Here is a 13,613-nt window from a genome sequence, read left to right as displayed (position 1 = left end):
TATAAGAGCAAGTACTGTAGGGAAGCATCTTTAAGATATAGTCGTAGGTGGTGGTTTCTTAGACTTTGCACCCAAAGCACAAGCAACAGAGGAAAAAATAGATACTGAGACCTCCTCAGAGCTGAATAATTTTGTGCTTCAAAGCACTTTGTCAAAAGGTGAAAAGGCAATCTATTCAATGGGAGAAAATATTTTGATAAAGGTTTGATGTCTAAAATACATAGAGAAAACCTACGACTCAAAATTAAAAAGGCAAGCAACCCAATTCAAAAATGGCCAGAATACACTTATAGACATTTTTCCAAAGAGGAACTACAAATGGCTAAAAAAAACCAAAACAAGATAAAAAAAAAACATGAAAAGACGCACAGCTTCACTACCTATTAGGGGAAATGCAAATCAAAACCACAATGAAATATCACTGTAGACTTAGGAGAATAGCCACTATTAAAAATACAGAAAAGTACAAGTGTTGAAGAGGATGTGGAGAAATTGAAACACTCATTCACTGCTAGTGGGAATGTAAAATGGTACACTTGCTGTGAAGAGAGTTTGGTGGTTTCTCAGGAAGCCACGTATAAAACTGCCATGTGATTCAGCAATCCCGCTACTAGTATATACCCAGAAGAACTGAAAGCAGGGACTTGAACAGAAATTTGACACACTGATGTTGATAGCAGCATTATTAACAATTGCCAGAAAGTGGAAGCAACCAAAGTGTGCACTGACTGATGAATGGATAAAACAAAATGTGGTATGTACATATGATGGAACATTATTCAGCTGTAAGAAGGAATAGAGTCCTGATGCACGTGACAACATAGATGAACCTTGAGGACGTTATGTTGAGTGAAATAATATTGTATTATTTCAAAAGGGTAAACATTGCATGATCTCACTGATATGAACTAATTATAATATGCAAACTCATAGATTTAGAATCTAGAATATAGGTTACCAGGAGATAGATTGAGGGTAGAGAATGAGGAGCTGATGCTTAATTTGTATAGAATTTCTATTTAGGTTGACTGTAAATGTTTGGAAGTGGATAGTGGTAACTGATTGTAATTATTGTGCATGTAATTAACAGTACTGAATCTGTTTGTGAATGTGGTTAAAAGGTGAAGTTTTGGGTTGTATTGTTACTAGAAGGAAAGGTAGAAAATATGGGGCTATATAACAAGTGAATCCTTTTGTGAACATGACTGTGGTTAAAAGTATAAATATAAGAATGTTCTTTCATGAATTGTACAAATGTATGTCACTATTATAAGGTGCTAATAATAGGATAGTATATATGGGGAAAATACATCTAATGTAAAATATGGACTATTGTTATCAGTATTATTTTAATATTCATTCAGCTGTACAAAGGTATCACAACAATGGAGGGATATATGGGAACACTGCATATTTTATATGACTTTTATGGAGAACTACAACTTCTCTAATGAAAAAAATAACAATAAAAAACATAATGCTAAGTGAAAGAAACCAGACACAAAGTACAATATATTCTATTATTCCATTTATTAGAAACTTAAATATAAATAAATCTATAGAGACATAATTAGATTAGTGGTTATGTAGGTTGGGGAAGGATACAGGGATCTGAGAGGTGTCTTCTAAGGGGTACAGGGTTTTTCTTTTTGGAGTAATGAAAATGTTCCAAAATTGATTGTGGTAATGAATGCACAACTCTGTAATTATACTAAAAGCCACTAATTGGATGGATGGATTGTATGGTAGTAAATATAATCCCAATAAACTGCTTAAAACAGAGGTAAATTTCAGCAGACATCACTCTACAGAGGAGCCTACAGAAAAGTACAAATTCACTGATACGAAGGCAGAAAGATGTTAAATTAACAACCATGTGCTGAGCTTAGTGAAGTGGCATCACAGCATTGAGTCTTAATGGATAATAGAGAAGTCTAAGATGGCAAAGCCTGTTTTCCTTAGAGAACAATTTTAAAAGTGTCTAATAACCCCCTAACTTACCTGTAATGATACCACTAGCCAATCCAGGAATGCCTTGGATTGAAGTGACATTATTGTGAACAAAGTATTCATCGCAGGTGGCATTGAAAAACTGGGTTGAGTTACAGAAGAAGCCCCATAACTTTGATGGGACTGTCATATTGTTCATTTCCTTGGTCTTAGAGCAAATATCAATGTGTCTTGATGAAAGGGTGCGGTTACCCAGCATGCAGACCCTAAATGCAAACAAATAGGGAGAAATATCAAGCAAGAAAAGGATGATAAAAAAGACCTTTTTTTAAAAAAAAGGAAATAGGTTTAGTAAAGGAAAAAAATAATCTCTAAGTGTTTCTGCTGCCATGGGGGCTAGAAGGCTGAAAGGGGGAAGGAACAAATATTTCTTAACTGGCCAGCAATGTTAATGGTGATTTACACTTTCTACCAAAGTAATTCTTACAGCAACCTTATAAAGGTCATACAGGTGGAAGGTGGCAGTAATAGAACTCAAAAACAAGGACTGTCTGAAGACACTATACTGACTCATCTTCCACAATTTCTAGGCTATTTTAGGATTCTTAAAAGACTATTTGTTCTTCCTACAACAACAAAAAACTACTCCTATTACAAACAACATTAGTCCCCATGCCACACTAGTCATAGGGAAAACAGGTGAGCAAGTGAGTCATAGTTCTGTACAAGTCCATTACTACTTCAAAAAAATACTTTGACACCTATGTTATTATTATTACCTATATATAGACTAGCATTTATTTTCCTTTATTTTATGAATATAAAGTCCATATGTACTAAGCAGAACAAAAAATTTAATTATGATTGGCTAGGTAGGAGTTCAGGTTTCTTCTGACTCTCTAGATTTTCATTAATAAAATGAATCCAACATTTATCTACCTTATAAAAATTTTGGCAATAGTGTACTATTTATAAAACTCTTCATAAACAGTTCAGATACAAACAATCATTATGGGGGGGACCCTAATATTTACACCCAAAAGATGGTGACATTTGCTAGTTCTAGGCTTGAGACATAAAGAAGAGGACTGATATGAAATAGTTTTGCTGAGGGCCTTCTTGTTTTGATGCTAACTGGGCTTATATAAGACAGAAAATCTCAGAGCGACTTCATAAAATTCTGATTTGATATTATCACACCACCAGATATCATCTGCGACCACTCAATAATGATGGCTAGGCAGAGAGACAGACACGTACGGGAAGTGTGGAGGAGCAAAAGAAGACTTGATGGCTCCAGCATAGATGGCCAAGATGGATACAATGACACAGGCCAGGAAAAGTGAGGCAAACTTGTTCACATAGCGTACACCGATGAATACCACCAATACCATAACAACCAAGAAGGCTGTGCCATACACACGCATGTTATTTAGCATGGCGGCTGATTCCTTGAATGCATCATCACTGCGAAAGATGGCAGCCCGTGGGACAATATACACCTGTCAGGGGAAAAAAAAGAAAAGAAAATGAGGTTATTGCACAGTACTCAAGTAATAGAGATATTGCTGTTTGTATTTATTTTCAGAAAGGAAAGCAAATCTGAGACCAAAAATAACTGGAGACCTTCTTAGCCCAATTCCTATTTGGGAAGTTCTGGAATGCCTTTCACAAATATGACAGCAAAGATCTGCTGTACTGTTTTGTTTGTTTTGGTCTCTATGCTCTTCTTAATACCACCATTTCCAAATGGAAAAAAAGGGGTGGAGGCCATTAATAATTCTATCCAAAGAATTATATAAAAAAAAGTAATGATTATCTTGAGTTCTGTTGTTCTCTTATCATTAATTTAAATAGTAAAAAATATATCTCACTGAATAAAGAAATGAAAAACATTTCATTTCATTGGCAATAAGGATATCAAAAAAGAAAAACTTTGTTTTGCTTTTTCCTCATTGGCTAACCCTTGCCTCAAGACTTTCTCTTCATAGTTGGAATGGAAGGATAGTGGTGATGGGAGGAGCAGGGAAGAGGTAGGTATGGGGAAAACAGCAAAGGATACCCTCAACCTTTTTGCCTCATATCCACATACTGATCACCGGTGGTCAGTAACAGGTTAGCAGTCAATCACCTGACTGATTCCTATAGCTAATTTCTCAGAAGCTTTGATATCAAAGAACAAAAGAAACCCAAATCTATACCATGTCTATACTGTAGACAACAATTAGATTATTACTCACCAGAAAAATTTCGATGGCACCAAGAATATACATGGCTGCTGCAAATGTTGTACCAAGATAAAAGCAGAGGCCAACAGCCCCACCAAACTCTGGGCCCAGGGCCCGGGAAATCATAAAGTATGAGCCCCCAGCTAAAACACAAAATAAGTGAGTGGGATAAAGAGAGCATATTAGTAAGAGGAACTTAAACAAGTCATAGAAAGAAAAACAAAAACACGTATGAAGGATAAACATCTTTCAGGCTTTTGAGAACTCTGAATATGAAAAAAAGCAGATATGCTAGTGGGAAGTAAAGATGAAACATTTATTGCAATCTAATATTCCATATAAGGCACTACAATTTGCCAGTATTACTTGGAAAAATATCAGGGAAAATTTACTAAAGGCATGAATAGCCCAATAAAATATACTCTAACAAAAAAAAAAAAGGAAACTAAGAACATCATTTGAAATGAAAAGCACTCTAGCTTAGAAAACAAGAGATTTTAAAGAAGGTATCCTCAAATAAAACAGTATTAGAGTCTATGGCCTACAGACCATTACTCTGTTGTAGCATAGAAGGATAGACTAAATAGTATTCTATTCCTCGGAAACTTGCATCTCTGGCTTTATAGCACAAATACACAAGCAATTGCTGATGATCTCTGACATCCCACCCCCAGCCTACTGACCTGGCACCACTCCATTAGTAGCAATGGCACTCATGGAGATAGCAGTCAACATAGTCTGTAGAGAAAGGGTAAGGAGAAGATTGTTACTCTATAAAGATGATATTCCAAACTACTTGTCCAATCTCTGGACCTTAGATGACCAATTCAACATATAACCCTACCTACTTTTATAGAGTTGTTTGTTGATCTACTGCTATGGAAATGAGATGATGTGGTCCGATACATGGCATTAATAGCATTACTGTTATATGAAGCATTTTGTTCAAATGATCCCAAATCTTAATCAATAGGTTGGGTACTATAAACTATTGATCTCACCATGGATCTCCTAAACAGGAAATAAAGCATAACATGCTGAAACGGAAATAACTAGGGAAATAATTTGGAAAAAAGACTGGAAACCAAAGATTAGCTATAATACCAAGAACATTATTCAGTTAGGAAGGGAACCTCTGAAGACTTGTAAGTACCTAAGAACTGAATTTTAAAAACATCATGTGATAGAAGAGTACAGGATGGACTGCAGACAGGGAGTTACTGGAAGCAGAGTGACCAGTTAGTAGGCAACTATAATAGTTCAGTGAGAGGTTAGAACTGCAGTGGCAGTAAAGGGAATAAAAAGGAAGGACTGAATGTAAGAGATTTTAGAGGGAGACCTGATTGGCTTTGACAGCTGATTAGACGTGAGAGGCAACTGAGAAGCCAAAGATGGCTGTAAGGTTTCAAGCCTGAGAAACTGAAAAAAATGGTGTACCATTATTTTTAAGTTATTAGCAATATAGACTATGCCGGCTTAACCCACTCTGTATAGTACTCAGCTAAGCACAACGTATAAAAATAAAAGTAGATAACAGAAACTTTTAATAAAATTGATAGACGTGACGGAGACATATAGATACAAGGAGTTTAAGTTAAAGGAAGATCAGCATATTTTCAGTGTAATGGAAAGAAGGCCTAGAAAGAATACCCCAACTTCTAGGGAAAGGATAACAGAAGAGACTTTAAAACAAAACAAGTCTCCTCCCTAAAATCTCCCACATAGTTTTGTTTCTCAACTCTACAGTGGAATAATGCATCAAATTTTCTCCTGCATTTTCTACCACAACTTTGGTACTATCAAGCTTAAATGGCATGGATTCTGAATTCCCCAAAGACAGGGAATATATTTTCTACTCCCTATTAGACGTATCTCTTTGCAATTTCTAGTGTATCAATATCACAGATAGCAAACAGTGAATAAAAGACACTAAGTAACTGAAAATCCTTTAGCTATTGATATCAGAATAATATTTCCTGTTGAGATCTTGGTGTTCACTGTTCTCATTTTATTCCTAAAGAGGTCAAGTTCTAGTAGTGGGGCGTGCATACTTCTGAAAACCCAATGTTTCACCCATGTAATACAGGAACCAACACAGGACTTACACAGCAGCAGCAGATAAGGACAATTGCAAAGGCCTGAAGAACTCCAGCTGTGCCTACCACCCAAGTAAGGCGTAGAAACAGGATCACTCCAAAAATATTTTGTAGACATGGGAGGTAGACACCCATAAAGGTACCCATTTGGGGGGTCTAGAAGGAAAGATATTGACAGGAGAAAAAAATCATATAATCATCTGGAAGAGATACTTTTATTGATTCAACTTTATATAAAAACTTGCTCTCCAACTACATATTAATCTCACAGTAGAGATAGTAAGTTTAAGTACTACTTTAAAAGAGGCATATATAAACTCTCCATCTTACAAATGACTTCTACATACCTTTTATTATTCCTAGAACTAAATATTTTTACTTTACATAGGTTCCCATGCATTTTTATTATATATAGCTATCTTGCCACAAAAAACTTTTTGAGTAGGTCCTTAACAATTTAAAACTTTCTTTTCTTCAAAACTGTTAGCTTTCTTATCAAATAATTCATTTAAAAGTAGAATAATGATTTGATAGAATTCCTTTAATTGAGCATAAATTCTTAACAGTCACAAGTGAAATAACAATCTGAGGGTTGTTTATCCCTTTCCAAAGAGCTGAACAACCAAAAAGCAAAACTATATATTGAACATTTTCATCTGATAAAAAATGATATTTGGTCTTTTAAAAAACCCAACAACTTCACTACAGATAGACAGTATAAACCAGTGAGGCAGATGAATGTGGATATGCTGTGCCCTCTTCTGGAATCTGTTGTAGCTATTAGTTGGCTCACTTCCAACATTATTTAGGTTTCTAGTCAGAAGAAGGCCCTTCCTGATGAACCTGCCTAAAATAACAACACCCTCTGCCCGTGGCTCCCTTACTGGCCATTCTCACTCTCTTTAGCCTGTTTTATTATTTTTTTTCAAGCATTTATCAACATGTAATATGTCAAATATTTTGTGAAATGACTGTCTCCTCATACTTTAATTTAGACCATATGATAGCTGGGACTTTGCATATTCTGTTTGTGCTATGACCCCAGTTCCCAGAGCAGTACCTGGCATAAATATTGAGCATTTGATAGCTAATGCACATAGAATGATGGCCTGGATATTTCTCTTATATACGGGGCTCTTGTTATTTATCCTTCTTATCCTCAGGCCTCACCTTGGTGGGCTTCTTTTTCCCCTCAGTAATGTTCTCTGCCTCTTCATGTTCCTTGGCTCCTTGTGTCAGGTTAGTATAATTGGCCATACGGTTGAGGAGAGAAGACACCTTTGGCCTGGTATCCATTTCTTCCTATAAAGCCAAAGTCAGATATATGAAAGAAACGAGTGATGAAGGACACTGTAAATAAGCATCAAAATAACCTACCTACCAGAAAACTGCAATATTGAAGTGAGAATACTTCCTTCAAAAATATTTTAAGAAAATTTATCAATGAGACTCTACTTTCCCCAACATTAAACTACCACATTTAATCAGTGCAACATGAATCCTTACACAATTCTTCAATGAAAAGTTCCATTATTCTTTCTAACAGTTATTCAACTTTATCTACAGTCAAAACAAAATCATATTGGCCCCACTGAAGGCTGTAATCTAGACAAGGACATTGGTAAAAAAATCCTTCACCAGAGTACCCCCTTCCTTCAGGCTACTAACATTCTACAAACACACACGGCTATTATTTATATTATCAAACACGGATAGAAGAAAGAAGGGCATTTACATCATTTTTCAAAGTCAGTAAAAGGTAGTGCTAGAATAAACCAAATTCTTTTCGACAGCCTGGCCAGAATCTATTGGAGTCCATGTTACCTTAGGTAAGATATACAGGTCCTCTTAATCCAGCAACCTGTTTACTATAATGATATCTGTTCTTAGGTAAAATGATAGCCTTTCCAAACACAGGGCTAAGAAATACATTGCTTTTATGTAGAAGATAATTCCAATGAAAATATTTAAATCTTAGCTGAATTAGATTGTAAGGTTTCCACATGCCTAAGACATTAACATTCCTTGTCCTTGCTTAATAAAAATGTAATTTAATGGCTACTCAGTAGATATCTGATATTAAGATTATCTAGATAATCTTAATAACAATAACAAATTGCAATAATAATTATTCTTTTATTTTAACAACTAATCATTAAATTATCCAGCTTGTACAATTGTGAAACTGAATGGAGTAGTAAATGACTATCCTGAAATCTCTGTCCTTAGTTTTCTTTCAAGCATTACCTCAAAGAGTGCCAAGTTTTTATCAAAATATTCATCTCCTTCTTCATAATTGGAATTGTTGAGATAAGCATTTCGAGCTTTCTTATGTCCATCATCTGGAAAAAAAAAAAGTAACCCAAGTTAGCTTCTGACTGGTATTGAAATCAGCACTAAACAATTGTATGTTGCCTCTGTATCATCAGAACTCATTTTCATATTCAAGGTTCAATCTGTGAACAGAAGAAAATCAGTATTCCTTGAAGAACGTGTTTCTCCTCTAGCAGGAGTAAAAACAAATCTCTAAGACACAAACATCAGTCATTCCTTTTCTTAATACAAATATAAACAATAGTGTTCAGAGACACTACTCTTTTAGGATTCTGGCATATTAGCACCCTGCCCTTAAAGTTGACCAAAGATAGGATGAAAAAATAGAGTATTTATTGAGTCTAGCCAGTAACAACACTGTGTTAGATGAACATTACCTTATGCATTGCTGCTGTTGATGATAGCAGTAAAAGCTGTTTTCAAGACAGTCTACCTTTTTGTAAATAACATTAGATCATTTAACAGCATTATTTTTGTACAAACATTTGTCATATGTTTTTTATTTTAAAAGAGGCACCCCAGAGGAATTTGGTGAATGAGTTACAAAGGAAAAAACAAGGGAACTAAGTACACTAGGACAGCAGTTTGTGTTGTTTGAGCACTTTCTCAACTGCTGTTCTTTACTGTGTAAAAATTATATAACTACAATCATCTGGTAAAAGGGTTGGGGGTGGGGAAGAGAAGCAAAGGAGAGAAGGAAAAAGGGGAGGAGAAATTTGTAAATGCCAATATTTCAAATATTTTGGGAATAGATACCAATATCAAAAATCAAAGCTATGTGATGATGTTCAGAATTACTGATTGCATATGTAGAATGGAATGATTTCTAAATATTGTGTTAATTTCTTTTCTTTCTTTAATTAATAAAAAAAATTAAAAAAAAAATCAAAGGAGTTCATTTGAAACCCTATAACTTTAAATGAGTAAGATGAGCTTGGGGAATCTGGTTGTGTCAGAAAGTGAGGAAGCTGTCAAATCACTGAATAATATCAAATGGACACAAGAACCAATCTGAAGAGGTCCCTATCAACCAAAGATGGGATGATATGAACATTAAATTTTAAAAATGTAATGCACTGAAAGGCAACAAATGAAATACCCATAAAGATATTTTTTAAAATTAGTTACCTTGGAGGTTGTTAAGGCAATAACACCTAACTCTGGAAATAAATAGAAAGAACCAAGCAATTGTCTTGCCTTTCCTGTAAAAACTGTATTTCAGGATAACCAAATAGCTGATAAAATTCTTCATTAAATAAGCTTTCTAGCTAATAAATGCAGTTGGAATCACAGAATTAGAATAAGTAATCACTACTTTGTAATCCCTAATGAAAAAAATGGGTCTAGGCAATGATCATCAAGGGTTGCTAAAGCCGTTAGTTAAAAGGCTGAGCAGGAACTTTATAACGGATGGGCCAGGCTAGTCTGGAACCCCCAATCAATCTTAAAATCACTAGAACTGGGAAAATGCAATCTCATAAACTTGTACAATTAAAAGTACACTATGCCATTTATGACTTATTCTTCTAAAAAAAAACTGAAATTCAATCTAATCAAGCCTTTACACTTAACTCCTAATTCACACATGGAGGAGGAATAATATTAGATATATCATATAAGGGTGTAATGACCAAATTCAGAATGTGGAAAATTCTACATGAAAAATAACACAAACTAAAAAAAGTGAACTCTTACAGATTAGAAGAAACTTAAAAGATACACTGAGCACTTGCAAGGTGTGAATCTTGTTAGGATCCTGATTTAAACAAATCAAGTGTAAAAAGATAATTTGAAACAATTAGGGGAATCTGAACACGGACTGGTTATGAAAAACAGAGGGGGGTAGGTAAAAGCCTATGATAGGATTTTTTTAAGCACTCTGGGAGAGAAAATAAAAAGCTTCAAAAATGTTACAATTTTCTTTTAAAGCAATTCACCTTTTTTTTTTTTCCTGGAATGTTTTAAAAATCACAGATATTTACCTTACCAGGGTCTTGAAATTTCCCATGATAGAAAGTTAAAAAAAAAAAAAAAAGGGAAAGAAATCTCCTCTCCATAATGATTCCAGAAAAATCTAAAGAGAATGACATAGCTTAAAATTTTCACCACTTCTGAATAATTCATTCATTTAATTAATTCATGAAAATATTTATTATATTCCTATGATATAATAGGTACTGTTTTAGGTTCTGTGGATACAGCAGTGAACAAAACATTTAAAGACCCTGCTTTCATTGTGCTTATACCACAATGTCAGAAAACAGAAACAGAATAAAATATATGACCTTTTAAGAAGTTATAAGTTCAACGAAGGCAATGAAACAGTATGGGCTAGACTGTGACAGGGTAGGGAGAGGAAGACAACTTCAGATAAGATTACTGTTGTGCTGAGAAGCAGGTTCTCTGGAATTAAAAAAAAAAAAGTCCTGATTTGTACTATTTGCTATTTTCTATAGTGTTCTCAAACCAGGGCCAATTTCGAACTACTAAACATGAAGGCACTGACCATGATGTTGGAAAGAGAGTTACACAACTAACTCTAGTGAGCAGGCTACTGAACCCTGTTGAAGGATGGTCAGGAAAGGCCTCCATTTCAGGCACAGGAAACAGGCAAGTTTAAAAGACCCTGAAGCAGGAATAAACTTAGTGGATTCATAAAACGAAAGGCTGACATGGCTGAAGTAGAGTGAGGAAAGGACAGTGGTTAGAAAGGAGTCACACCATATAGTTACAAATGGATAATTCTTCCAGATTCATTTATTTAGTGGTCCCTCCTTTTCCCATTGACCTATTCTAGATAATATCAGTACGATGGGAGTTAGGGCAGAGGAAGAGAGGGATGTGAGTGTGTTAATGTTATTTTCTTTATTCAGCAAGTAGGAGTGATATAGATAACATCTATTTTAAAGTAGAAGGGATTAGAAAGAAACAGAAAATATAGGACTACAAGAAATAACTAGGATGGTAGAAATGGGTTAATAATATCAATACTGGGGTTTCCGGGTCAAGATGGCGGCTTAACAACGTGCGCGTTTTAGTTCGTCCTCCAGAACAACTACTAAATAACCAGAAACAGTACAGAACGGCTCCTGGGGCCACGTCAGTGACCAGACACACAGCTACCCCAGTCTGGACCAGCTGGATCGGCTGCTATCACCCCCCAGAACCGTGAGTTCCCAAAGCTGTGGCGGCCAGCACCCCTCCCCAACAGGCCGCTTCCCAGAGGGGAAAGGAAAGGACTTGACCAGCAGTAGGGACTGGGTACAATCAAACGCCAATTGTGGAACTAATTAACAAATTCTGACTACTAAAAATAGGCCCCCAGCTTAGGTGAACCTGATCAAAGCGGAGGTTGCTCATTTTTGTCCCGGGGCCAAGGGGGCAGGACTGACAGAAAAAGGAGGGGAAAAAAAAAGAAGGAAACAGAAGTTTTTGTGGCTGTGTATCTACAAAGGTTTGACTGCCTTTGGATTCAGCCGCAGGACTTCTCAGGCTGCAACTGCCCCAGGCATAGGCAGAAGAGAGCTCTTTGGGGGCTTGTCTGGAACCGGTACCTTCCCCAGGGGAGGGGTGAAGCCCAACTCAGGTGGAATCCCTCCATCAAGGAATTGAGACACCAGGGCTTGGTAATTTGAAGCCATTAAAACCAGCCTACAACCTCTCCTCTGTCTCCATCATGCCCCCAGCAGGGAGAGTCTGCCAAAGTTAAAGGTGCCGCATCATCTTATGCTGGTGGGACCTGCAGGCAGACAAGTGCCACACACAGGGCAGGATAAGAAAAACAAAGTCCAGAGACTTCACAGGAAAGTCTTTCAACCTGCTGGGTTTCACCCTCAGGGCAAACCAACGCACGTGACTCTTTCCTCCTGATAGGAGGCCAGTTTGATCTTGGAAAATCTGGCTGGGGTATATAATCTCTAAGTAGACCCTCCTAAGTGTGTGTGTGTGGGGAAGGCACCACACAAGCAGGGCAAGAAACAAGAAAACAAGAACTGAAAAATTCTCCTCTGTTAAACAAAACTTAAGCTAAAGGTCCAGATAAAGCTGAATGGAATGTCAAAGAACAGATAGACAACAAATTCATCCAGCAAGAAAACCTTAGATAAAAGAAGTGAAAGCAATCTCCAGAATAAACTAATTAAGGTAATTAAATGCCTGGACACCAGCAAAAAATAACAAATCACACTAGGAAAATTGAAGATATGGCCCAGTCAAAGGAATGAACTAACAATTCAAATGACATACAGAAGCTGAAACAGTTAATTCAGAATGTATGAACAGACATGGAAAACCTCATCAAAAACCAAATCAATGAATTGAGGGAGGATATAAAGAAGGCAAGGAAAAAACAAAAAGAAGAAACTGAAAGTCTGAAAAAACAAATCACAGAATTTATGGGAATGAAAGACACAGTAGAAGAGATAAAAAAACAATGGAAACCTACAATGGTAGATTTCGAGACAGAATACAGGATTTCTAAACTGGAGGACAGAACATCTGAAATCCAACAAGAAACAGAAACTATAGGGAAAAAAAAACTGGAATAATATGAGCAGGGACTCAGGGAATTGAAAGACAATATGAAGCGCATGAATATACGTGTTGTGGGTGTCCCAGAAGGAGAAGAGAAGGGAAAAGGAGGAGAAAAACTAATGTAGGAAATTATCACTGAAAATTTCCCAACTCTTATGAAAGACTTAAAATTACAGATCCAAGAAGTGCAGCTTACCCCAAAGAGAAAAGATCCAAATAGAGTGCTCCAAGATATTTACTAATCAGAATCTCAGAGGTCAAAGAGAAAGAGAGAATCTTGAAAGTAGCAAGAGAAAAGCAATCCATCATGTACAAGGGAAGCCCAATAAGACTATGCTCAGATCTCTCAGCAGAAACCATGGAGGCGAGAAGACAGTAGGATGATATATTTAAATTATTAAAAGAGAAAAACTGCCAACCAAGAATTCTATATCCAGCAAAATTGTCCTTCAAAAATGAGGGAGAAATTAAA

General features: G+C 36.1%; 1 protein-coding gene across 4 annotated transcripts in view; it reads right to left on the bottom strand.

The window, feature by feature from the left end:
- SLC12A6 (solute carrier family 12 member 6) overlaps positions 1 to 13,613 on the bottom strand; it is a 200,971-nt gene that overhangs the window by 69,272 nt on the left and 118,086 nt on the right. For all 4 annotated transcript variants that reach the window (XM_077127350.1, XM_077127352.1, XM_077127349.1 and 1 more), the window contains 7 exons: positions 8,522 to 8,616; positions 7,445 to 7,576; positions 6,284 to 6,430; positions 4,862 to 4,916; positions 4,191 to 4,321; positions 3,211 to 3,452; positions 2,002 to 2,216 (listed from right to left, as the gene is read on the bottom strand). In XM_077127350.1, coding sequence (XP_076983465.1) covers positions 2,002 to 2,216; positions 3,211 to 3,452; positions 4,191 to 4,321; positions 4,862 to 4,916; positions 6,284 to 6,430; positions 7,445 to 7,576; positions 8,522 to 8,616 — 1,017 coding nt within the window. The remainder of the gene's footprint in view (positions 1 to 2,001; positions 2,217 to 3,210; positions 3,453 to 4,190; positions 4,322 to 4,861; positions 4,917 to 6,283; positions 6,431 to 7,444; positions 7,577 to 8,521; positions 8,617 to 13,613) is intronic.

The sequence above is a fragment of the Tamandua tetradactyla genome, chromosome 14 (genome assembly GCF_023851605.1).
Source record: "Tamandua tetradactyla isolate mTamTet1 chromosome 14, mTamTet1.pri, whole genome shotgun sequence".
NCBI classification, from domain to species: domain Eukaryota; kingdom Metazoa; phylum Chordata; class Mammalia; order Pilosa; family Myrmecophagidae; genus Tamandua; species Tamandua tetradactyla.
The sequence above is the reverse complement of the archived record's forward strand: the minus strand, read 5'-3'. Positions and strand labels throughout refer to the sequence as shown.